Source organism: Stenella coeruleoalba (assembly GCF_951394435.1).
Source record: "Stenella coeruleoalba genome assembly, chromosome: 9".
Taxonomy (NCBI): domain Eukaryota; kingdom Metazoa; phylum Chordata; class Mammalia; order Artiodactyla; family Delphinidae; genus Stenella; species Stenella coeruleoalba.
Window position 1 is genome coordinate 29,798,133 of NC_137155.1, and position 27,609 is coordinate 29,825,741.

The following is a 27,609-nucleotide window of genomic DNA, read 5'->3' on the forward strand; positions in this document are numbered from 1 at the left end:
TCTCCAATTTTGTGGGTTGTCTTTTCATTTTGTTTATGGTTTCCTTTGCTGTGCAAAAGTTCTTAAGTTTAATTAGGTCACATTTGTTTTTTAGTTTTTTTTATTATAAAAGTCAGTTTATTTTCCCTTTCTGTGTTTTGTATTTTCCCTTTTTGTCAGTAATGAGCAATTAACTGATTGGGAATCTGCTTGATTAAATAAATTAGCAAGTTCATAAACACACCACATTTAAGAGTATAGAGCAAAAGGTTGAAAAATATTCCGTAACCCGATGCAAATTAGGCGGTCCTCAAAATTGAACATTTTTCGCCTGTTAATTTCCATAATTTAAAATATATATACAGTATGACCTTAAAATATTGATAATTAGTATAAAATTCACAGCTTTGAAGACATATATTCTACAAACTTCTAAAGAATAGATACCTAGATATGCCTCAGGCCTTAATAATCCATTAATGTGATTCAGTGTCACATACTTAACGCTTACAGGGCCGAAAGGTCTTTCTTCTTTCTCTAATTCTAGTCTTCAGCTGAGGTAACGCAAGGAACCCGGTTGTGACACAGATCAATCCTCTGAAAATAGGGCTAAGCCAATTACGTTCCTAGTGGATCCTAAAGTTCCCAGAGAACAAATCTGGGGTTGAGTACTTTGGTTGTAAGTTACACACTGGAATGTTCACAGTTGAGGTACATTATGGTCCTTGAAAGGAAGACTAAAGACTTCCAGGAGTCAAAGGGAATTCTGGATGAAGACGGAGGAGAGCAAGTTGGCAATCATTTGAAGGTATTTCTGCTTCTGGAGCTGAATGACTTTAGAGCAGATACAGAGTGAGAGCCAATCAGCATGTAGTGTGATTTTTTTCCCCACCGTGGTTAACAAAGGGATTCTCTGTCCAAGGCATGCTTACACTGGACCTGGCTGGAGTGCTTTATCCGGATTTGATGCGTCAGAGATGAGCCACTCTCTGCAAACTCGTGACCAAGCAAAATGCAACGATCCTTTCTATTCGTGGAGCATGTCGTTGGTACAAACCATGCATGAATGCCTCGTGGTCACTTGGCTTTCCAGGCTGGAGAACTAGGTCCGAGTCCAATACAGCATTTACGGTTAAAAGGGTAAACCTTCACAGGCCACCAAAGACACTGGCAGGTTCATAGGCCATTCGGTACATTCATGAAACAACAGCGATAAAAATCATTAATTATTCCTGTAGTGTAGAAAAACAGCCCAGCCTTCACTTTGGTCAGCATCTACGGTGGCTGACACTGTTGAAAGAGGCTTGACAGTCTGAGGTTATGTTGGAGCTCTTAAGACAACCCCAAAGTAAGGTGAATGAAAAGGAATAGTCCTGATGTGTCTCCTATTTTTCTTGTTCTTTTGTGGGCACTGGTCACTCACTCAATATGCGAGCTTGTCGTCCTTGCATAAGATAACATATTTCCCTCACTATTAATGGTGAAATAAATAGAACTGTGCAAATTGTCATAAGAATGAAAAAGTAGAAAACCCACATCCATCCTGGGTTGTCCTGGATCAAAGACGCTAAATACTGGCTCACCGCAGCTCCAGTGCTCCCGGTTCCATCAGCTCTTCTGTGATGATCGCCAAAGCCTCACTGCTCCCTTGGATCAGCTCTTGATGACCCAGGTCCTCAGAAATAGCAGAGCTAATCATATTAGAAGGTCCACCAATAAAAAATCCTGTGACAGCCGTCAGAAGTGCATTGATAGACTTATTGTTTGGAGAATAACTACATCCAACGAGGGACCCGACTGCCAGAAGCAGACTGAGAGCTAACACCGGGGCTCTCTTCTGTAGCACATAAGAGATGAAGCCTTGCAGAGTTCCACCTATAATTCCTCCAACATTGTATCAAGTGGACAGCTTGTCGGCTTCAGCCTCCTTCCATCCGAAGTTATTACTCAGATAAAAGGGCAACCAGAAGAAGAAGGAGTAATTCACTAACTTCAAGCAGGCACAGGCCAGTGAATATGCTATAACTCTGGGAAGGCAACAAGCTTGGTAAAAGCTTATCGCCTTGACTTGGGTAACAGACTTGCCTTCTTGGATTGAGTAATTAGGATCAGCTTCATCTTCATTTTCAGCACCATTAATTAATGGCCTGTGCAAATCTTCTTCAAAATCTTCTGCCTCAATACCTGGGAGACCAATTTCTTTGGGTGACGCGAGGAGTCTAAAGAAGATGATGATCCCACCAGCAAACTGCACAGCCGCTGTCACCACAAAGCCATACTCATAACCATACTGCAGAACAGAAGAAGCTAGACACGGTCCCAAAATATTGCCCACTGAGGCACAGGCACTCCAGAGACCAAAAACAACTCCTCGTCCAGCTTTCCCAAACCATTTGCCCATAACAGTAACCACACAGGGCCAACCAGTGGACTGCAGCAGGCCATTCACGATCCACAGGCTGCAGTACAGCCCCTTGCTGTAGAAATGCAGCCATTCTGTGAGAGTACCAGAGACAAACACCACGAATGCAGAGGAGCACATGCCAAAAGACAGAACCCATCACAAATTAAGCTGATCCCCGACGATACTGCTGATGAAAAGGCCCACAGCGTAGGAGAGGAAAACGGTGTCGAGTGTTCCGAGGAAAAGAATGGCTTCCTCTGCACTGGGAAACAAAAGGTTGCTGCTCCAGATCTCTACAGGCAGTTCAGTTGACTTGTTAAAAGCACTTGGGGTCCACTGCTTAGAGATACTGACTTTGACATCGCTAAGTGTTTTTCTTGATGCATGGAGCAACGAGTAACTGAAGAAGGTGAGCAGGAACATGAGCACATGATGATGGCTGAACCGGGGGAGCTAAGTTCCTCTTTGAAAAATATTTGGCCAGGCCATGTTCCTCCTGACCTTCCTTCTCACCTTGACCTTAAAGTCAGGTGAGGCCAGGCCATGTTCCTCCTGACCTACCTTCTCACCTTGACCTTAAAGTCTGGATAATGAATGGTTTACATCGTTTCTTCTTTCCGAGACCTGCAGTAGTCATCGTGCTCCAGCCGGCTGCTCTGCTCACTCCACTGCGCCTGCAACCCCGCCACTCACATGTTTGTTTTTGTTTTTATTTTCATTACTCTAGGAGGTAGATCCAAAAAGATATTGCTGTGATCTATGTCAAAGAGTGTTCCGACTGATTTCCTCTAAGACTTTTATAGTATCTGGCCTTACATTTAGGTCTTTGATCCATTTTGAGTTTATTTTTGTGTATGGTGTTAGGGAGTGTTCTAATTTCATTCTTTTACATGTAGCTTTCTAGTTTTCCCAGCACCACTTATTGAAGAGACTGTCTTTTCTCCATTATAAAGTCTTGCCTCCTTTATCAAAGATAAGGTGACCATAGGTGTGTGGATTTATCTTTGGACTTCCAGCATTGTACATTGATCTATATTTCTGTGTTTTGTGCCAGTACCTTACTGTGTTGATTACTGTAGCTTTGTAGTATAGTCTGAAGTTAGTTAGCTGATTCCACCAGCTCCGTTTTTCTTTCTCAAGATTGCTTTGGCTATTCAGGGTCTTTTGTGTTTCCATACAAACTGTAAAATTTTTAGTTCTAGTTCTGTGAACAATACCATTGGTAATCTGATACAGATTGCATTGCATCTGTAGATTGCTTAGGGTAGTATAGTCATTTTCACAATATTCTTCGAATCCAAGAACATGGTATATCTCTCCATCTGTTTGTGTCATCTTTGATTTCTTTCATCAGCATCTTACAGTTTTCTGAATACAAGTCTTTTGCCTCCTTAGGTAGGTTTATTACTAGGTTTTTTTTATCCTTCTTGATGCAGTGGTATACGATATTTGTTTTTCTCTTTCTGACTTCAGATGCATTGGTAAATGGGATTGTTTCCTTAATTTCTCTTTCTGATCTTTCATTGTTAGTATATAGGAATGCAGGAGATTTATGTGTATTAATTTTGTATCCTGCAACTTTACCAAATTCATTGAGGAGCTCTAGTAGTATTCTGGTAGCATCTTTAGGATTTTCTATTTATAGTATCATGTCATCTGCAGACACTGACAGTTTATTTCTTCTTTCCCAGTGTGGATTCCTTTTATTTCTTTTTCTTCTCTGATTGCTGTGGCTAGGACTTCCAAAACTATGTTGAATAAAAGTGACAAGAGTGGACATCCTTGTCTTGTTGCTGATCTTAGAGGAAATGGTTTCAGTTTTTCACCATTGAGAATGATGTTAGCTGTGAGTTTGTTGTATATGGCCTTTATTATGTTGAGGTAGGTTCCCTCTATGCCCACTTTCTGGAGAGCTTTTATCATAAATGGATGTTGAATTTTGTCAGAAGCTTTTTCTGCGTCTATTGATATGATCATATGGTTTTTATTCTTCAGTTTGTCAATGTAGTGTATCACATTGTTTGATTTGTGTATATTGAAAAATCCTTCCATCCCTGGGATAAATCCCACTTGACCATGGTGTATGATCCTTTTACTGTATTGTTGGATTTGGTTTGCTAGTATTTTGTTGAGGATTTTTGCATCTATGTTGATCAGTGTTAGTGGCCTGTAATTTTCTTTTTTTGTGGTATCTTTGTCTGGTTTTGGTATCAGGGTGATGGTGGCCTCATAGAGTGAGCTTGGGAGTGTTCCTTCCTCTGCAATTTTTTGGAAGAGTTTGAGAAGGATGGGTGTTAGCTCTTCTCTGAATGTTTGATAGAATTCACCTGTGAAGCCATCTGGTCCTGGACTTTTGTTTGTTGGAAGATTTTTAATCACAGTTTCAATTTCATTACTTGTGATTGATCTGTTCATATTTTCTATTTCTTCCTGGCTCAGTCTTGGAAGGTTGTATGTTCCTAAGAATTTGTCCGTGTCTTCTAGGCTGTCTGTTTTATTGGTATATAGTTGCTTGTAGTAGTCTCTAATGATCCTTTGCATTTCTGTGGTGTCATTTGTAACTTCTCCTTTTTTGTTTCTAATTTTGTTGATTTGAGCCCCCTCCTTTGTTTTCCGTGATGAGTCTGGCTAAAGGTTTATCAATTTTGTTTATCTTTTCAAAGAATGAGCTTTTAGTTTCATTGATCTTTTCTATTGTTTTCTGTGTCTCTATTTCATTTATTTCTGCTCTGTTCTTTTTTATTTCTTCTACTAACTTTGGGTTTTGTTTGTTCTTATTTCTCTAGTTGTTTTAGGTGTAAGTTTAGGTTGTTTATTTGAGATTTTTCTTGTTTCCTGAGGTAAGACTTTATTGCTATAAACTTCCCTCTTAGAACTGCTTTTGCCAGGAGCCATAAGTTTTGGATCATCGTGTGTTCATTGTCATTTGTCTGTAGGTATTTAAAAAAATTTATTTATTGTATTTATTTTATTTTTGTCTGTGTTAGGTCTTTGTTGTTGCATGCGGGCTTTCGCTAGTTGTGGCAAGTGGGGGCTGCTCTTTGTTGCGATGCACGGGCTTCTCATTGCGGTGGCTTCTCTTGTTGCGGAGCATGGGCTGTAGGCACATGGGCTTCAGTAGTTGTGGCATGTGAGCTCAGTAATTGTGGCTTGCGGGCTCTAGAGCGCAGGCTCAGTAGTTGTGGCACATGGGCTTAGTTGCTCCGCAGCATGTGGTATCTTCCTGGACCAGGGCTCAAACCCATGTCCTCTTCATTGGTAGGTGGATTCTTAACCACTACGCCACCAGAGGAGCCCTCTCTAGGTATTTCTTAATATCCTCTTTGATTTCTTCAGTGATCCATTGGTTGTTTAGTAACATACTGTTTAGCCTCCATGTGTTTGTGCTTTTTACAGTTTTTTTCTTGTAATTGATTTCTAATTTCACAGCATTGTGGTCAGAAAAGATGCTTGATATGATTTCAACTTTCTTAAATTTACCAAGCCTTGATTTGTGACCCAAGATGTGATCTGTCCTGGAGAGTGTTCCATGTGCACCTGAGAAGAAAGTGTATTCTGCTTTTGGATGGAATGTTCTATAAATATCAGTTAAGTCCATTGATGTAATGTGTCATTTAAGGCCTATGTTTCCGTATTGATTTTCTGTATGGATGATCTGTCCATTGGTGTAAGTGGGTTGTTAAAATCCCCCACTATTGCTGTGTTACTGTTGATTTCCCCTTTTATGGCGTTAGCATTTGCCTTATGTATTGAGGTGCTCCTATGTTGGTTGCATATATATTTACAATTGTTATAACTTCTTCTTGGACTGATCCTGTAACCATTATATAGTGTCCTTCCTTGTCTATTGTAACACCTTTATTTTAATATTTTAAAGTCTCTTTTGTCTGATACGAGTATTGCTACTCTTTCTTGTGATTTCCATTAACATGGAATACCTTTTTCCATTCCCTCACTTTCAGTCTCTGTGTGTCTCTAGATGTGAAGTGGGTGGCTTGAGAGCATATATATGGGTCTTGTTTTTGTATCCATTCAGCCAGTCTGTGTATTTTGGTTGAAGCATTTAATCCATTTACATTTAAGGTAATTATTGATAGGTATGTTGCTATTGCCATTTTCTTAATTGTTTTGGATTTGTTTCTGTAGGTCTTTTTTCTTCTGTTCCTCTTTTTGTTCTCTTGTGATCTGATGATGGTCTTTAGTGTTGTGTTTGGGTGGGGTTTTTTTGTGTGTATGTATCTATTGTAGTTTTTTGGTTTGCAGTTCCCGTGAGGTTTTGATATAGCAGTCTATATATATACAAGGTTGTTTTAAGTTGCTGGTCTCAATTTCAAATGCATGTCCCATTTCCTGCATTTGTACTCTCCTCTTATCATGGCTGTTGGTTTTGATATCATATTTGTGTGTGGATGATTTCCTGCTTTTACTGTATGGCTGCCTCTACTGGTGAGCTTTCACATTTGTGATTTTCTTGTTTTTAGTTGTGGCCTCTTTTTTTTTTTTCCTGCCTACAGAAGTTCCTTTAGCATTTGTTCAAAAGCTGGTTTGGTAGTGCTGAATTCTCTTAGCTTTTGCTTGTCTACAAAGCTTTTGATTTCTCTATCGAATCTGAATGAGAGCCTTGCTGGGTAGAGTTTTCTTGGTTGTCGGTTTTTCCCTTTCAGCACTTTAAATATATCATGCCACTCCCTTCTGGCCTGGAGAGTTCCTGCTGAAAAATAAGCTGTTAACTTTATAGGGATTCCCTTGTATGTTATTTGTTGCTTTTCCCATGTTGCTTTTAATATTTTTGTGTTTAATTTTTGTCACTTTAATTAATATGTGTCCTGGTGTGTCCCTCTTTGGGTTTATCCTGTATGGGACTCTCTGCACTTCCTGGACCTGAGTGTTTCCTTTCTCACTTTAGGCAAGTTTTTGGCTATAATCTCTTCAAATATTTTCTCAGGCCCACTCTCTTTCTCTTCTTCTTTTGGGACCCCTATAATGCAAATGTTGGTGCATTTAATGTTGTCCCAAAAGTCTCAAAGGTTAGGTTTTACATTGTAATCCCTAAAGCAATGACTATAGAACAGCTAAGAGATCCAGTAAAAATCCAATAGATAAATTAAAATGGAATGCTGAAAATATTAAAATTACCCAAAGAAGGCAGGGGGAATAAAGGATAAATGGAAAACAATGAAATGGTAGACCTAAATCCAATTGTATTATTAATTACATTGAATATAAATCATCTAGACACACCAATTAAAAGAGATTGTTTGGATTAAAAAAATGTTAATTTTTTAAAAAAAAGTTTAATATAGTGATACAGATAGTTTAAAAGAAAAAGATATTTTTATAAAACAGAGCTTTAGGGCTTCCCTGGTGGCACAGTGGTTGAGAGTCCACCTGCCGATGCAGGGGACATGGGTTTGTGCCCCGGTCCGGGAAGATCCCTCATGCCGTGGAGCGGCTGGTCCTGTGAACCATGGCCACTGAGCCTGCGCGTCCAGAGCCTGTGCTCCGCAATGGGAGCAGGCCACAACAGTGAGAGGCCCGCGTACCACAAAAAAACAAAAACAAAAAAAAAACCCCCAGAGTTTCAAAGAGCAAAAGCTGGTAGAACTGACTGGAGATTAAAGACAGAAAAATCCACAGTTGTACTTATCAACTACAGCACTCTTTTCATGATAATCAGTAGGTCAAGTAGACAGAATATCAATAATACAAGAGATCTGAACAGCATTGTTAACCAACTGACTTGATTGACATTAATAAAACACTCCACCCAGTAACAGCAGGTTGTATGTTCTTTTCAAGCGCAAATGGGACATTCAAAAATATCTTATTCTGAGCCATAACACCAACCTTAACACATTTGAAAGAATTAAAATCATTCAAAATATGTTCTCTGACTGTAACAGACTTAAACTAGAAATTGAGAACAGAAAGATCTGAAAAATCACCAAATATTTGGGAATTTAAAAAAAATTGTAAGTAACTCATGGGTCAAAGAGGAAGTCTCAAGGAAAATTAGCAAGTATTTTGAACTAAATGAAAAATGAAATGCATCATATCCAAGTTTATGGGATGCAGTTAAAGCAGTGCTTAGAGGCATATTTAAGTCATTAAAAGCTTATGTTAGAAAAGAAGAAATGTTTAAAGTTAATAAGCTAAGATTCCACCTTAAGAAACTAGAAAAATGAGAAAACTAAACCCAAAGCAAGTGGAAAGAACAAAACAATAAAGATAAAAGCAGAAATTGATAAAATTAAAAACAGTAGATAAAACCAATCATGTGAAAGGCTGTTTTTTTTAAACATCAATAAAATTCATAAACCTCTAGTTAGAGTGACCAAGAAAAAGAGAAGACGCAAGTTACCAGTATCAGGAATGAAAGTGGACATATCATTATAGACCCTATATTCAAAGGATAAGTAAATTCTATGAACAGCTCTTAACATAAATTTGACTTGGATGAAATGGACCAATTTCTTCAAAGACAAATCCTAACAAGAGTTACAAAGAAATAGATAAGTTGACTAGGCCTATATCTATTAAAGAGATTGAACAGGTAGTTGAAAACCTTCCAACAAATGAAACTCCAGGCCTACATGGTTTTACTGTTGATTGTGACCAACAACTTAAGAAAGAAATAATAATAATCCCACTCAATCTTTACCAGAAAATAGGAGGGGAGAGAATATTTCCCACTTCATCTTATGAGGTCAGCGTTAGCCTGATGCAAAACTAGACAAAATATTACAAGGAAAGGAAACTGTATACCACTACCCCTCATGGAAATAGATACTGGAATCCTCAATTAAATATTAACAAATCAAGCCCTGGATGCAAGGACATTTCAGTATTTGAAAATCAGTTCATGTATTTCATTTTATTAACAGACTAAAAACATTAATTCATGATAAAACTACTCCGTAAACTAGATATGAGAAGAGAACTTCCTTAAATGGTCTTAGTGCATTTGGATTACTTTAACAGAATACCATAGACTGGATGGCTTATAAACAACAGAAATTTGCTGTGTCTTCACATGGTGGAAGGAGTGAGGGCTCTTTCTCGGTCTCTTTTATAAGGCCCTAATCCCATTCGTGAGGGCTTATGATGTGATAACCTCCTCAGCACCCCACTTCCAAATACCGTCATCTTGGGGATTAGGTTTCAATACTGGGGAGACACAAACATTCAGTAAGATACAAACATTCAGTAGCAGGCATCTACAGATGTCTGCAGCAGGGTTTCTCAACCTTAGTACTATTGACATTTTAGACGAGATAATTCCTCTAAAACTCAACATTGTTAAGATGTCAGTTCTTAACATTGTTAAGATGTCTGTATTGATCGATAGAGTCAATGCACTTTCATAATCTTAGCAGGTTTTTTTGTAGATATCAAGCAGATTCTATAAATGGCTAAACAAAGTAAGTAGAAAAGGCAAAACAATTTCACAAGGGAAGAACAAAGTTGGACACTCAAGCTCTCTGATTTCAAGACGGTCAGGATACAATGATTAAAAGAGTGTGTTATTGGTGAAAGCTTTTACATATAGATCAGTGGAATGGAACAGAGTCCAGAAATAGAGGCACACAAATATGCTTGATTGGTTTTGGCTAAGATGAAGAGGCAATTCACTGGTGAATTGATAATCTTTTTCAACAAATGGTGCTGGAACAATGGGATTACTGTATGTAAAAAATGAACTATGAGTCATACCTCACACCACATACAAGAATTAATTCAAAATGGATCATAGACTAAATGTAAAAGTATAAAAACCTTAAGAATATAAAACATCTTTGTTACATTCAATTAGGCAAACAGATTTTAGATAAAACAATAGAAGCATAATCCATAAAAGCAAAAAATAATGAAGTGTTGACCTCATCAAAATTAATAACTTTTGTCTTCCAGAAGACATTGTTAAGAGAGTAAGACAAGCCATAGGCTGGGAGAAAATAGTTGCGAATCACATATTTGACAAAGGGCTTGTGTCCAGGATATCCCAAGAACTATAAACATGTAATATTATGAAAAGAACTAACCCAATTTAAAAATGGGCGAAAGGTTCGAACAGATACTTCACCAGTGAAAATACACAAATGGCAAGGAAACACATGAAAATGTGCTCATTATCATTAGGTACTTGGGAAGTGCAATTAAAACCACAATCAGGCCCTACTGCACACCTATACCAAGTTCTAGTGGGGATGTGGAGAAACTGGAACTCTCATGTGTTACTGGTGGGAATGCAGAATAGTTTCCCAGAAATCTCACTCCTTTATTCAAGAGAAATGGAAACTTATATTTACACAAAGACCTGTTCATAGCAGCCTTATTCATAATCACTAAAAACTGGAAACAGCCCAAATGTCCTTTATGTGATGACTAGATAAACCAACTGTTATATATCCATACAATGGACAAAGTGAGCGATAAAAGGAAAAAACTTCTTTCTACACACAACAACCTGCATGAATCTCAAATGTATTATGCTAAGTGAGAGAAGTGAAACTCTTAAGGTTAGATACTGTATGCTTCCATTTATATGACATTCTAGAGAAAGCTGAACTATTGTGTCAGACTTCTCTGGTTATCAGGGGTTAGAGTTTGGGGGTGTTGATTATATAGTGTCAGCATTAAGGAGGTTTTTTGGGTGGTTGGAACTGTTATGTGTCTTATGGACATGGTCACATGACTGCTTGCATTTAAAAAAAATCATAGAACTGTATACCAACGGTAAATTTACTGTAGGTTAAAAAATATATTTATAGCTCCCTCAAATTTTATCACTTTCCATTAAAACATATTAAAATGGCAAGGATCCCGCTCTTTCATTGTAATACTTAAAATTACCCCTTATTGATCCCGACTTACTTTAGGAAGTTGAGTAGTTTTTCATAAAGCAGAGTAGAAGGAAACCCCAAGGAAAATTCCTTTACTATCAGCCCTTCACATGTTTCTTGGCTAAATGTAACTCACTTTTCCTCTGCTTTGGAAATGAGTCATAGTGTGAGTTCCCTATACTTTTTCTGGAGCAGATGCTTTAAATTTGACGTTGTACTAATGCCCTCCTCTTTTGTCCGTTTTCCCCTAATCTTTTCCACACATACACACCCTATTCTCTTTATCCCATTCATTCTCTTATTTAGCAGTCCATGTAGGCCCTGTGCTAGGGGATGGGATACGAAGATTAATCAGGCATGCTTTCACATGAAACTCAGTTTTGGAGGGCAAAGGGAGGATACATTAAGAAATAATGATGTATAATATTGTCGTTGAGTCATAGTAGAACTATTAATGAGGGTGATGTAGTGCAAAAGGATGAATAATCCTTTCTGCTTGGATGGGTCAGGGAAGGCTCCACACAAGAAAGGGGTATAAAAGTACCTCAAATAAAAATTAAAATTTCATTTTTTATGGGAGATTGAAAAAAATAAAAATAAATTTAAAAAAAGAACGACATAATGGCATTTGCAGCAACATGGATGCAGCAAGAAATTATCATACTAAGTTAAGTAAGTCAGAAAGAGAAAGACAAATACCATATGATATCACTTATGTGTGGAATTTAAAATATGATATAAATGAACTTATCTATGAATCAGAAACAGACTCACAGACATAGAGAACAGTCTTGTGGTTGCCAAGGGGGAGAGCATTGGGGAGGGGATGGAGTGGGAGTTTGGGGTTAGCAGATGTAAGCTATTATATAGAGAATGGATAAACAACAAGGTCCTACTGTATAGCACAGGGAACTGTATTCAATATCCTATGATAAACCATAATAGAAAAGAATATTAAAAAAAGAATGTATGTATGTATAACTGAATCACTTTGCTGTACAGCAGAAATTAACACAATATTGTAAATCAACTATATTTCAATTTAAAAAAAGAAGCTCATTAATCATTCTTTTTAAAAATTTGTTAAACTTATTTTCAAGGAAAATGTTATATTTATGTCTATTCACCATCTCTGGACACTAGGAAAATGTTATGTCTATTCACCATCTCTGGATGCTACTTTGGTAAATGCTGTGAAATAAAGTCTGCTTCCTGTAAAAAAAAAAAAAAAAATCTTGCCCACACATACTGAATTCTTTGTTGATTAAATTACTCTAATCTCCCTTTAAAATGTTAAGCATAAGATATATGTAAATATCAAGAAGGATATCACTTTTCTGGAAGAAAGAACATTTGAAATATTCCAGTCCACCAAAAAACTAATCAAGATAGTGGTATAAAATATCTCAACAATCATTTACACATAGAGTTAACAGTCATTAAAATGCTTATAAAATACAGCAAATGTCTAAAAAAAATTTTCATTTTTTAAAATGTCATCTGTGACTTTGATTATAGTAGTGTATTGTAGACCAGACAGTTTAAGAAAAATATGAAATTTAGCAGTAAAGTGGTCAGAAACAATCTTGAAAAAAAAAGGAAAGAATCTTATAAACTTCAGCTAGGTGGTGTGGGGATGGGATACAGTAGCGAATTTTGTAAAGGTTATATGGAAAATAACTGATTAAAATGAAAAATCTTCTGAGTATCGTAGAGGACTAAAGCCTATCAATTAGCAATACACTACTAATTGAAGAAAAAATGACCAAATATAATGACATACTATTGAATATATCAAATTTCCTATGAATTAATCTGCTAATTATACTTACTAACATTGGGCTTGCTGACTCACATTCAGTTTAGATTTTCATCTTGATTCCAAACATTGTTTCCCCATTATACTTATGTACAGAGAATCCTTTTTTTGTTTTTAAGTTGGTGTGCTCTAGCCTCATGGGTCTTTTCCTTTTCCTTGACTATACCAGACACATTGCTGTCATAGAGCACCATTGCACTTCTCCCAGATATCCAAATGGTTAACTCTCCATCTGTTTCAAAACTGCTCATTGAAGCCTAAACCCTTCCAGCATATTTTATTTTATTTTATTTTTTTAATATCTTTACTGGAGTATAATTGCTTTAGCAGTATATTTTAAATTATAACTCACCTTTCCTCCTTTCACCCCAAGCACTTCTGACCTCTTTTCCCTGTCCTACTTTTTTTTTTTAAATTAATTTATTTATTTGTTTTTATTTTTGGCTGTGTTGGGTCTTTGCTGCTGCGTGTGGGCTTTCTCTAGTTGCGGTGAGCAGGGGCTACTCTTCATTGCGGTCTGCGGGCTTCTCTTTGTCGTGGTTTCTCTTGTGGCAGAGCACGGGCTCTGGAGCGCAGGCTCAGCAGCTGTGGTGCACGGGCCCAGCTGCTCTGCAGTATGTGGGATCCTCCCAGGCCAGGGCTCGAACTCATGTCCCCTGCATTGGCAGGCAGATTCTTAACCGCTACGTCACTAGGGAAGCCCCTGTCCTACTTTTTTTTTTTAAGCCTTAGCTTCTAACATATTACGAGATTTACTCATTATGATTATTGTTTATTATATTCCTTTACCTCTGCTAAAATGTAAGCTTCGTTAGGGTAAAGATCTTTGTCTGTTTTGTTCATTGATGTATCCTGCATTTCTGTAACAGTGCCTGGGATATGGTAGGCACATAGTGAATATTTGCTGGGAAACAGCACTCTGAGAAATTCCTACTTCTTGAGCCCCAGAGTACTAAACTCTGGGTTGGTTTTTTTGGACTTTTTTGTTTTTGTTTTTTTCTCTGATAGTATCTGGATTCAGACTCTTAAAATAAGGTAGAACGCCTGTGACTTGACATTTTAGAATTTCTCCAATCCAGTTGAACTGTTATGATACCTAAGCATTGTTCAGGAACACTGGCTTGAACCTCAAAGCTCTTCCTGACTTAAATGATAAACAGTTACCTCCCCATGAGGCCACCTTTTGAAGTGTAGTAATAACACTTTTAGAAACAATGGGTAAAGATAAACCTATCCATTTGGCTTTGGAATTTTCTTTGTTCATTTTTGAAGGTTTTCCAACTTTTGATTCTTGGTTTGCACACAAAATGAGACTTGAATTGTTTCTGTTGTAACATAAGAACACAACTCACCCAATAAAACCTGCCTACTCCGGCCAAAAAAATATGATACAATAGATAAGAAAGTGGCTCCGACAGTTACCAAAATTTGGCTTTTAGACAGTGGACAAGGCCACTTTGAACTTGGAATGTACTTCCATTATATACTTGGAAATGTAGGAAACCTTCAGCAGATTTTGTATCTCAGGAAATCATAATATTCAAAAAATTCTTGAAACATCCAGGGTTATATGTAGCATGGTAAATTTGGTTCAGTGTCTTAAATTGTATAGGAAATAAAATTAACCTACATATAATATAGTAAATTTAAGGTTTGGTAGTAACTAAACAACTATGTAGATTCTAAAAACAGAGAACTTTAGTCTCTAAAGCAAGTATGGTTAAAACAAAAAAGGTAACTGGAAAAATTTAAGTGTCGCTCAGATTTCCATATTCCTCATGTAGCTTTTTTGATTAAAATCATATTCCTAAACTTTTATTTACTTCTAAGCTTATAGCCCTTATCATTTCTTGTTTTTCTGATGCCTTTTGAAAAACCTCTTTCTTCATTTTAAGATTTTAGCCCATACTGGCCATGTAGACTACTTGACTTTGTTTGTATTCTTGTTAATGTTCTACTATGTTTTAAAAAAAAGAAAGATAGAAAGAAAATTATAAACTTCTAGCACGATTCCTTAATTTAACCCCTTTCTGTATATATATACTTTTTGTGTTCTTGGACTGCCAGTCTTTTTTGGCCTTCCCTCTTACCCCTACTCCATGTAAAAATAACAAGAGGATCAAATATAAAGCCATAGGAAGTATTAATAAAAACTTCCAGAAATACCAGATATAATTGCAGCTGGCAACTTTTTGTATATCTGTCATGTAAATTATCTGCGTATATACATATGAATGTATATACATAGACAATATGTGTATTTTCTTCGTTATGACCTGTATTTTACCCTTAGTATTGGCCATATTATATTTTTCCATTTCATTTTCTTTTATTAGTATTTTAAGACTTGAAATTAAATTCAAATAACATAAAGTTCACCATTTTAACCATTTTAAAGTGTACAATTCCTTGGATTTTAGTATTTACAGTGTTGTGAAACTATCACTACTGTCAGTTCCAGAACATTTTCATTACATTAAAAAGGAACTCTAGGGGGCTCCCCTGGTGGCGCAGTGGTTGAGAGTCCGCCTGCCAATGCACGGCACACGGGTTCATGCCCCGGTCCGGGAAGATCCCACATGCCGCGGAGCGGCTGGGCCCATGAGCCATAGCCACTGAGCCTGCGCGTCCGGAGCCTGTGCTCCGCAACAGGAGAGGCCACAACAGTGAGAGGCACGCGTACCGCAAAAAAAAAAAGAAACTCTAGGGACTTCCCTGGTGGTCCAGAGGTTAAGAAACTGCCTTACCATTCAGGGGACGTGGGTTCAATCCCTAGTCGGGGAACTAAGATCTCACATGCTGCTGGACGACTAAGCCTACGCTCGACAACTCTTGAATCCTCACGCTCTGGAGCCCGTGTGCCGCAACCAGAGAAGCCCACACACAGCAATGAAGAACCTGCATGCCGCAACGTAGACCCAGCGCACCACAACGAAGACCCAGCACAGCCAAAGTAAAAAAAAAAAAAAAAAGTACAAAGAAAAGAAAAGAAAGCCCAGTTCTGATTAAATCCCTCTATTTCAAATTCTTAGAATAAAATTAAATTTCTTTACAAAAAAAATGTATACCCACTAAGCACTCACTTCCTCTGCTCTCCTCCCCACAATTTCCTGGAAACTACTAATACACTTTTGGTCCTTATGGATTTACTTTTCTAGACATTTCATGTAAATCAAATCATAAAATATGTGGCTTTTATGTTTGGCTTCTTTCATTTAGCATGTTTTCAAGGTTCATCCATGTTGTACAGGTACCAGTACTTCATTCCTTTTTATGGCTAATATTTCGTTATATAGACACACCACATTTTGTGTAACCATTAATCATTTTAATTAATTTATTATTAATATTGTTTAATTATTTATTTTTGGCTGCATTGGGTCTTCGTTGCTGCGCGCAGGCTTTCCCTAGTTGTGGCGAGCGGGGGCTACTCTTCCTTGCGGTGCGCGGGCTTCTCATTGCAGTGGCTTCTCTTGTTGTGGAGCACGGGCTCAAGGCACGTGGGCTGAGCACGGGCTTAGTTGCTCCACGGCTTGTGGGATCTTCCCGGACCAGGGATCAAACCTGTGTCCCCTGCATTGGCAGGCGGATTCTTAACCACCGAGCCACCAGGGATGTCCCTCCATTAATCATTTAATGGACACTTAGATTGTTTCCATTTTTTCTCTTATAACTAGTACTGTTGTAACATTGATGTACAAGATTTTGAGCATGTTTTCTATTTCCGTGTGTATATTTCCATTTCATTTTTAAACAAATATATAATATTCCATTGTATGAATGAACCATAATTAATATCCTTTTTGCTTACCAAAGTTTTTACCAAATTTCCCTTTCATAAACATACTGTCATATATCACTGAAAATTTTTTTTACATAGTTTTCTAATTTAAAATTTTTTATATTAATGATAATAGCTAATGAATTCTTAGAATTGTAATTACTGAAATTAAAGGGTATGCACATTATGATATATATGCTATGTTATGTTTAATATATGTTGCTATATTGTCTATCAGAAAGGTTGTACCAACAATAATATATGTGGTTATTTTTCTCATATCCTCATTATATTATTATATTAATATTTTTAAGTTTTAATTTGGTAAGGGGAAAATATCTTTTTTTGGTCTTCTATTAATATGAAATATATAAAACATTTTGTTATTTTAATTTGTTTTTATTTACAAATGAGATTGAATGTAAGTTCATGGTTATTCATCTTTTTTCCTAATATTTTTATTATGACCTTTGCCTGCTTTTTTTTTCTTTTTTTTTTTGCGGTATGCGGGCCTCTCACTGTTGTGGCCTCTCCCGTTGCGGAGCACAGGCTCCGGACGCGCAGGCTCAGCGGCCATGGCTCACGGGCCCAGCCGCTCTGTGGCACGTGGGATGCTCCCAGACCGGGGCAAAAACCCGTGTTCCCTGCATCGGCAGGCGGACCCTCAACCACTGCACCACCAGGGAAGCCCAGCCTGCTTCTTTTGTGGAGTGAGTTTTTTTAATTATTCTGGAATAGAAAAGAACTAATTATTTACATCATGTGGAACTAGTTTTTATATAACCCATTTTGATCAGTGACCTTTTTCTCCCTTGATATTAGTCTTCTTACATGATTAATATTGGTAGTTTATTATTTTACTCTTATTTTTCATTTGAGAGTTTATTTCTGTTTTGAAACGTCTGAAATATTTTTCTTATTTTAGTTTTGTAATACTTTATATGGTTTTGAATGTCTAAAATTCTGAAACAGACTATTCCTACATACTTGGTTATTTGCTTCTCTTTGGAGCTATGTGATTGTTATAGTACTCTTAATAACTGTATTTGTTGTAGGCATTTTGGGGTGAAGAGCAAGAAAAGTATCTCAAATATTTGTACTTATTAGGAGATACAGACTAAACAGTTTTTATATTTTGTAACCAAACCATAATTTTCAAGGAGTCATTTTAACCTCCAAATTTAAATAGTTTTCTTATTTATAGAAGGAGAGATTTATTAATGGTTTTAAACTTTGTTATCCCTGGAGAATTTTTCAAGTTTATTTTACATGAACTTCACTTTCAAAACCCCTTCAAGAATTCCAATTTAGATTTGGCTTCTGAGAGGGAGTACTACATAGAAAGTATTATGAAAAGATTAAATAATAGTTACTATTGATAAAATTGCCTAGGATATTTTTAGTGTTTTTTTTAAATATATGAGAGAGTTAAAAAAATTTATGATTCTACCAGGTAATTCCGAATTCTTGGATTTAGCAGGAATTGATGGTCTCTGATGGTAGTTCATGTTTGTTTATCTGTGTTTGTAGCCCTTTGAGTTTCTGCCAGAAGAATAATGGGACATTTCCAGTTTGACCTTATGATTTTTGCAAATTAGCATAGAGCAACTTACAGTACTTGTAATAATCAAATCATAGTTTATTTTCAGTAATGGAAAGTTGTTTTCTTGAGAAAATTTTTTGTTACATAATTTCAGCAACAGTTTTGATCACTTTTAATGCTCAAATATTGCTCATTTAAAGGAAGTAAATATTTCTCATTTTATAGAACATGGAAAAGATTGCACAATTTAATGGACTTTAATTCATCTTTGGAAAGCATCATAATTTCAGTTCCTACACCTTTCTGATTTTCTAATCTCAATGAGTTGTTGATGCATATAGTCTAATATTTTTATTCTTCGTACGTTCCTTTTCTTTCAAGTCACTATGACTTTTCAAATGTAAAATATTTGCATGATTTTGGTGCCCAGTTTTTAAAAATTGTTGAATCAAATAGCCAAATACTTTTTCTAATGTACCTAGTAGCATCTACCTGTAAATGGCATTTTAAAATAAACTTTTAAAAAGTTTAAGATGTCATATATAATATTAAATTTTAATTTCAGAAGCTATTAAAAAATGGAAAATGGCTACATAGAAAAGAAGATAATATTGTTTCATTGTTAGCTTAATTACAGTACATAATGCAGTTGTAAATATTGCTTCACTGAATGATTTTTCTCTTACATATAAATACATGGTTGAAGATTCAAAATGTCAAACAATAAGAACTTGCACATTATTATTATCAGTGACAGAAGAGAGTATATGCTATCTGGTATTGCTAGTTTAAAAAGAAAACTTGTGAAAATTCTGACCTACTATCTGATCATTTATAATCAGTTTTGTTATTTGCCTTATAAATAAATAGCAGTCAGTTTACAAATCAGTCCATCTAGGGATCTTTTCAGGAATCCATCTTGGACCACATAAAAATAAAGTCATCTACCTGTAGCCTTATTAGCAGAGTATATACACAGAGAGAAAGAAAATTAGACTAAATACAACAAAGGCAAAAGACTCACCTTCTACGTAGTTGTCACATTTTATCAATCATGATAATGTAGCTCAGTCATCAAAGAAATCAAAATAATTAGAAAGCTGAAGTTATAACAAGGGCTAACTTGAAAAACTGGAATAAATATTTATGGATTAGAATTATATTCAGTCTTATCACCAAGGCTGATTCATGTGTTTAAAGCCATGGTCAGGGGGCTTCCCTGGTGGCGCAGTGGTTGAGAGTCCGCCTGCCGATTCAGGGGACGCGGGTTTGTGCCCCAGTCTGGGAAGATCCCACATGCCGCGGAGCGGCTGGGCCCATGAGCCATGGCCACTGAGCCTGCGGGTCCAGAGCCTGTGCTCCGCAATGGGAGAGGCCACACAGCAGTGAGAGGCCCGTGTACTGCAAAAAAAAAAAAAAAAAAAAAAGAAGAAAGCCATGGTCAATAATCTTTTCTGTATGATGGCCATTTTCTACCTTAATATAAAGATTATAAAGTTGATTTACTTTCATTTATTTGTTTTTGAAAAGTATATACTTTTTGAGTCAGAAGACACGGTATCTTCAGTATGATTAAGCATTCTTTCATTGCATATCTATTTCTTTTTTAAAAAATATTTATTTATTTATTTATTTTGGCTGTGCTGGGTCTTAGTTGCGGTATGTGGGATCTTTGCATGCAGGATCTTTAGTTGTGGCATGTGGACTTCTTAGTTGTGGCCTGCGGACTTCTTAGTTGTGGCATGCATGTGGGATCTAGTTTCCCAACCAGGGATTGAACCCAGGCCCCTTGGATTGGGAGCGTGGAGTCTTACCCACTGGACCACCAGGGAAGTCCCTGCATATCTATTTCTGAGTAGGTTCTTCTTTTGGCTGAAATTTCAGAAACTAACACCTAATATCACAGTATATTATATAATTATAATGGTACATTTGAATGAATTTTGTTCTTGAACAAAACACTTTCAGTTTATTTGGTCTTATCTCAACTGTCTTAACATCATATATTTTAAATATGTAAAGAAATTTTATGTATTTTATATATTAATATCCTATATTTTATATGTGATATTATGTATTTTATGTTATAAATATATTTAAATAAATATTTAATATTGTATACTTTAAAACAAAAGTTTTAATTTCAACTGCAAATGAGAACGTTTTCTAACAAGCACTCCTTGAGCCACTTTGAAATAATGTAAGCTTTGTCGTTCATTTATATATATATTTTGGGGAGCAACTAAGCTAAGACTTTAAATTTTATATGAAAAATATTTACCTCATTCTTAGTGCATGTTTACTGCCCCATTATTTTTCCTATTTCTGAGGCTGTAGTGAGAACTCATATCCAACCAGAAAAGCCAGCTGACTGATTCTCTCCATGTGTCAGATCTTGTCTGTAGCCAAAGGAGTAGATCAGTATGAGGCTACAGGGAACAGGGGTGTGCTGGGTCTAGGCAGGCTCTCTCTGGGCCTCTCCTTTCCCATCTACAAAATGACAGTGGTGTTGAAATTTGACTACAGATAATTTGGAATCTTGTGGATTGTCATTTGGTCTGGATGCTTCTTGTTGCTTATAACTGACCTAGAGTGAGATATTAAATTATGATTAAAGCAATTAATGCCTACAAATAAGTGAAAATGTTTTAATTGTTAAAATTTTCACATGGTGTTCCATAGCCAGGATCAAAATAACATGCATAACCAGGGCATAAAGGCTAACATATTAAAAGCTTAAAAAAAAAACCTAAACTATAAATTGAGCTTCATAATAGATTCAGTAGTTGTTTCCCATTTTGTACCAAGGATTGATTAAGCCATGACATAAATCTGGACATGATACATTTTACTTGATACATTTTTTGAAGTAAAATTACTTTAAGTACAGTTTTCCTGGAAATTGTTTTTACTTTGATAACTTTTGATTACGTAAATGACTACAAGTAAGATACATAACTTTCAAGGCAGAGCTAGTAAATATGGTTTAAACATTAAGAATTGGTATTCTTAATATTTTCACTGAAAAGCATTCTGTTCTGATTTCCATTTAATGCGGAGAGATTTTCATTTTGTTTGTTGTAGTTATAGAAAGAGCATTATGTTTTAACATGGGCTTAACTAGGGTACCTTTTGGTTATAGATCCTTTTGGATATGTGTTTCCAAATTTAATATTCATTTACAGTGATACAAATAGGAGGATAGAGGTGAATAGTAGAGACATAGAAGTGACCAATAGCACAGCTATATATATCTCCTTCCTTTCATTTTTTTATACACTACTGACTGTGTTTGGTTGGTTGGTTTTTGTTTAGTTTCATAAAGTATTTGGAAAGGTGTGGAACCATGTCCTATGGGAGATTTCAGTGTTTGCTTATGAAACAAAAAGATATCATCTGTTGGGAATATGACTTCAGAAATTTGGCTTTGGAGTTTTCCTGTATAGGAATTGCCAAACAACATAGGCAAGAATTTATAGTACTTTTCCAGATGGTGATTGTTAAACAATAATTGGAAGCTGTAGGAAAAACAGTATTTTGCATGAAGTAGGCATTTAGGCAACATTGGTTAAACTGAAGAACATTTTACTAGATATTTAAGTGCTGTTCTCATAATTCTGAAAAAAAAAGACATACAAACTTTAACTCTGCTTAGACCAAAAAAAGAAACAACTGCTCTTCAAAATGAATTTTATAACTTTTAGAAAAGTTAACAGTAAAAAAAGTGTATTTATTTTTAAAGTTGAAACCTTTCTAAGCCGTATAGTTCAATAAGTGAGTAATTTTTCTAACCAATCGTATAAATTTTGAGGTGCAAAGCTAGCAAATTCAGTCAGGCTTCTTTATGTTTGGCTAAGAATAATGGAGGTGAAAGTAGACAGGGAAAAATAGCTTCTCATTTATTTCTGTGACTTAAAGACATCCTATCATCTCCAATAGAATAGGCTACAGGAACCAGCTTGATTTCCGTGCTGAGTAGAGCATCAGCTCAATTCATCTTCATTGAGTTCATTTTATTTATTAGGTAAAAGTGATGTTTACTGCATCAAGATTATGTGTAGCCATCTTATTGGGGCCGTTCAGTTTGCTATTGTAAACTTGATGTCAGGTTTCTTAAATATCTGTGTGTTGTTGTTGTTTATTTTTTTTAAAGAGATTTCCCAAAGTTGCCGATGGCTGGCTCATCTCCAAATACCTCTTCAAGGTACTCTATGCTGGTGATGCCTCCTGCCACTGAGCTGCACGGCAGCATGGAATTGACTTACTGGGGAGGGCTGTATCAGTTAAGTGATCTTTCTTAGTACATTGCATGGGTTTTGCAAAGCTTTCTATTTTTGTTTTTGTTAATCCAGAGGGCAGAACTATGCTTTATGCTAATTTTTAAATCAAAAGCTTTTTGTGAATCCACACAATATAATAATCCATTTGCTCTCCTTCTCCTACATGACCCCTCTATATTTCTATTAAGTTTCATGGTTTTAAGCACAATTTTATTAATCATGCATCTCTGTGTTATTTATATTTTATTATAATATAAGACTTATTGGTTATTTTCTCAGTTTTATAAGTGCTGTGTAGTAATATTTGTATTACATGCAAACTGGGTCTCAGGGAAGCTGTGTGAATTTCCAGAGTTACTCAGTAAAACATACACGGGCGCTGTCAACAGTAACTGTTTCACTGTTCTTGAACCACTAGTGGAAGTATATTCCTTAGTTTCCTTTCTTCCAGATAGAATATATGCCTTTATTCACTTACTCAAAACTTTTTTATTGAGTTCCTGTTGTATGCAAAGCCCTGCTAGGCCTCTGTGCTAATGACCTAGCCTTTTATTATATTTTTCACTTAGAAAAGAAATACATAGTTATTATTTTTAAAGATTACTTATAATAAGAAAGGTAGAAAGTAGAAAACAAATGTCTTCTCATTTCCTCAATCCTGATCCCCACAAACAATCCTTTAAACAATTTAATGTCCCCTATGTATAACCTTAATCACTACTGAAACACATTATTCTTGATTTCTTCAGGGCTACACGTTTATGCGTGGCTCTCTGTGTGGACGTCAGCCCTCGGTACTCTAATTCAGTCTACTGGTATTCTAAGCTTTATGTTAAAAAATGCTGGTGGAAGAAAAAAACAAAACCTTTGAACTCTGCTTGGAAAGATGGTAAAATTACCTGGATAAAAAAGCCTATGAAGTAAAATTCAGTTTTCAGATTTTTGGTGAACCTGGTTATCTTAATAATTTTTGTTTTGGAAGATTAAGAATTGACTAATTTTTATGGTGTAGATACATACTTTAGATGTTTGTTTGTGATCAATTCCTTACCAGTGAACAAGACATTAATTGTCAGTACCAGAGCGTAGTAATTACATTTTATAGATTAGTGACTGTGATTCATAGTTGCTAAATGATTTACTTGAGGCACCTTGTAAGTAACGTAGTGAGCTAGCAGTATTAAGTACAGTTGAGTATCTAATCTACACTCAGATTTCTTCAGATCAGCTGAAAGTGTAATTAAAGGGTTTTTTTTAAGTGTTTAAATTCGTTCTTTTTTAAAAAACATTAACATGAGACTTTGTCTAGAAAATTAATCAAGGTCGTAATTTTACTTTCAAACCTGGGTTGTCTAATAAATATAAGCTTCAACTAATAGTAGTACTTTTTAAAAGGAAAAGATTCTGACCTTTTGCTGACATGGGAATTTTCTCTATTCAGTAAAAAGATAGTAGAAAATATTAAACTAATTTTCATAAGTTAGCAGTAAGAAATTTAGGATTGCTGCTATAAAATTTACAGTGAAAAGTTAAATACTGAAATATTAATATATTGGCAACAATAAATCCATAAGTAACCAGTTTCCTTTAAGTATCTGAAACTTTTGCAATATCAGAGTAGCTTATTAAAATTAAAATGGGACTGTATTTTATTGCTTGTCTAGATGAATAGCAGCTCCAAGGTAATAGTCTTTGTTGTTATCATCTAGGTGATATATTGTAGCACTAACAAAACTTCAGCTTGTGAGACCAGTCTTACATTGGCTCTTTACATAGCGAAGTACTAATACAAAGGGTGGAGAAAGGAAGTCACTTAACAGATTCATTTATATTTTATATTATCAAAAGATGATGTGTCATTAGCCACTACTAAATAGAGAACCACTTTGGAAAGTTTAGTTCTTGTTTTTAGAAGGTCTCATCTTGCCATAAAATAAGATAAAAGCAAAACACGAGTATATTGCATGATGTGACTATATTATTTAAGTTAGATACCTTAAAAAATATTAAGGTAGGTATCTAAAGTAATATTAAGTTAGGTGTCTAAGTTAAATAAAGAAGAGTAATTTTAGAATAACATTGGATCTTAGAGATCACGGGCCATTTTAAGTTGCTGAAAATGAGGCAGTTTAGTGGGAAAGACATCACGTAGCTGGTTAGTAGCAGATCTTTTAGTCTAGCAAACTTTCATCATTTATTTCTGTGCCTAAAATGCATTAGAGTTGGATTGATGGGTTGGGAATAAGTTTTGAAAAGCTTGTTTAACTTTGTCTTTGGTAAAAAGTCAACTACTAAAAACATATAAAATTGAAAGCACTTTATACACTTACACTTGTCAGCAACGTTAAAAAGAGAATTGTTAGTGACAGCATAATTCTTCTCCTGAATAAAATTTCTTCAAAATGTAGGCTAGTTAGCTTCTTGCTATGTGATATGCTTTTCTGGTTCTTTTTAAAGGAAATGAGAATATCTTTGGAGTGGTTATTTATTACCTCAATAATTATTTTTAAAGGCATGATCACCCTGTAGCTTTGTTTTTTAATTTTCCTGTTGAATACTGGTTACAGACTAATAGCCCAAGTACATCTTTTGCTAGCAGTTAATCTGTGTTTAAGTAAAAGTGATGTTCAAGTAATAATATCTCAAATAACCAATTGAACACTTCCATTATTTTTAATTAACTTCAACCTTTTTCATAGATGCAGAAATTATTTAATTATTTAAATAAAACCCTAGGATACATGGACAATTTACATGAGAGTTCATTTGGAGGTTCTAACAAGGGACTCTTAACCCACATCCTTCTGAATGTGAAAAATTCAGGGTCTTGATTTAAAAACTTCATTTTGGAAATGATGCACATGAAAGAGAAAGGAAGGCAGAATCAAGCCAAGTCATCCTCTCATCTAGTTTGTTGAGTAGGTAGCAGTGTTGGGAAGATACTACTGGTATACTTAAGGCCCTGCAAGTCATGGCAACATGTCATTTTGTTAATTGTTTAGTTTCTCAGTTCGTTAGCTAGGAAATCTTGTCATTGTCTCTTGGGTGAACGTCTTGTAGACAGCATATCCTACACATAGCAGGAATCCGAAGGATTTAGCGCCCATTCCTTTTCTGTTTCACCTAAGCCTAGACTTTTAGTTTCTCAATATCTTTGTTTCCTCTCCTCCAAAAGGGGGCTCTGTTATATTCTTTTGGTTTTCAACAGCTCTACTTTGAAACGTCTCATAAATTAATTTCCTCAGTCATGCCAAACTCATGAGAAGATTTAAAATAAAGTCACCAGAGAAATCTTGTGACTCTCCTTTTGAGGTCCCTGGCAGTGTATGGTACTCCATTTCTTGAGGGAAGTGTGGTAGCTATTCCTCATTTTTAAATTGCGGGACAATCCCAATTAATAGAAGCCAAGGAAAATTAGTCAAGACTAGATTTTAGAGAGGTAAATTTAGAATGGTTGATATGGTAAAAGGTTGGATTAGGGAGTAAATTTTAAAGATTTTTCTAGATTCTAAGCAAGTAATGGGAAAAACTTCACTGTGCATCTCATTCCCACTTTGGAATGCAAGGGGACCTTGGGTCTCTTGACTATTTGTATGATAATAGTAATAACAGTAGTAATCATTGTTAATATTTGTATTAGGCTGTATACTAATTGCTGCACATACATTATTTAATCCTCACAGCAGTATTATCATGTAGATACCACCATTATTGTCAATTTATAGAAGAAACTCAGATTGGTAGAGTGAAGTTAAGTCATTTGCTTAAGATTGCATGTCTAGAAAGTGATATAATTCTGGCCCACCAGGCTCAGAAGCTCATATTCTTACCATTAGGCATCTTGTTTCCTCTCCAAATGGCTAACAAATTGACAACATGAAAATTGCCTCAAAGACAGACTATACTGAGATCCTGTTCTAGGAACTTTTTTTAACTAAAGAAGAGAGGGGGCAAAGAAAAGTGATGGGGAGAGATTGAGAAAAAGAAGGAAGATTATAAACATTCCTATAGATTTGTATTTTTTGGTAGTAAGATTTAATTTTTAAGGAGACATTTGAGTTATATAGATGTTTGAGTAAAGATTTCTAGATGCTTTTGTATTTTTAGTTATTTGTAGACAAAGCTAAATGTATTTGTCCAGAATATTTGATATCTGTAATCTAGCATGCAGACATCTTGATACCAGGTTGTCACTGAGCTGTTTCTGTAAAAAGATACTAATTAGATTTTTTAAATTCAAATTTCTATATGCATTGCAATTAAGATTTTGTTTTGTGCTGATTAACCAGTCGATTTGTTTAGTAAATATTTATTAAATGCCCACTATGAGCCAAGCACTGTGTTAAGTGCTGGAGATAGAATTGAGGACAAATAAGATACAGTCCTTGCCTTAGTGATCTTACCACCTAATATGTGAGACAATCAAGTAAGCAGATAATTATAAGGGTAAGTAAGCTCAGGGTGATATGCCAGCACATAGGGAGGAGTAACTTACTGCAGAGATCACACGTGGCTTACCAGAAGACGAGCCCTTGGAAATGTCCTCCATGATGAATAGGGGTTACCTATCATGATATGTGAGCTTTCTGTTGGTTGAGTAACCATACTATTAGAAATACCAGGGGGATCTTTTAAAAAATACCAGTGTGTAGGCCCACCCCCAAAGATTCTGATTATTTAGTTTGGGTGGAGCCCAGACATGAGAACTTTTTAAAAGAAGCCCAGTCATTCTTATGGGCTGCCCTGGTTGGACACCACTCAAATATTTCAGACGTTGTTCCTAAAATGCTGCTTGTGGACAAGAACACTTTAACTCTTTTTGATGTTGCTTAGAGAGAACGTGTTACTGGGGAAAAGAAGATTGAGATAAATATTAACTGAAAACAAAGAAGCAGAGATTTTAAAATATAAAAGCTAATCTTTCTTCATTAAGATTGAACAACTTCCCTAGGTAAGAATA

At 35.7% G+C, this 27,609-nt stretch overlaps 1 protein-coding gene and 1 pseudogene across 8 annotated transcripts in view; one reads left to right on the forward strand and one right to left on the reverse strand.

The window, feature by feature from the left end:
- Positions 1-27,609, forward strand: part of RUNDC3B (RUN domain containing 3B) — a 147,743-nt gene that overhangs the window by 37,252 nt on the left and 82,882 nt on the right. For 2 of the 7 annotated variants that reach the window (XM_079932202.1, XM_079932201.1), the window contains exon 3: positions 22,523-22,573. The exons of the other annotated variants lie outside the window; for them this stretch is intronic. In XM_079932202.1, coding sequence (XP_079788328.1) covers positions 22,523-22,573 — 51 coding nt within the window. The remainder of the gene's footprint in view (positions 1-22,522; positions 22,574-27,609) is intronic. 7 annotated transcript variants of the gene reach the window in all.
- Positions 1,104-2,872, reverse strand: LOC307191640 (sugar phosphate exchanger 3-like; annotated as a pseudogene). Its single transcript has 2 exons — positions 2,588-2,872; positions 1,104-2,503 (listed from the first exon to the last, which is right to left on the reverse strand). The product of its transcript is annotated as a sugar phosphate exchanger 3-like (transcript).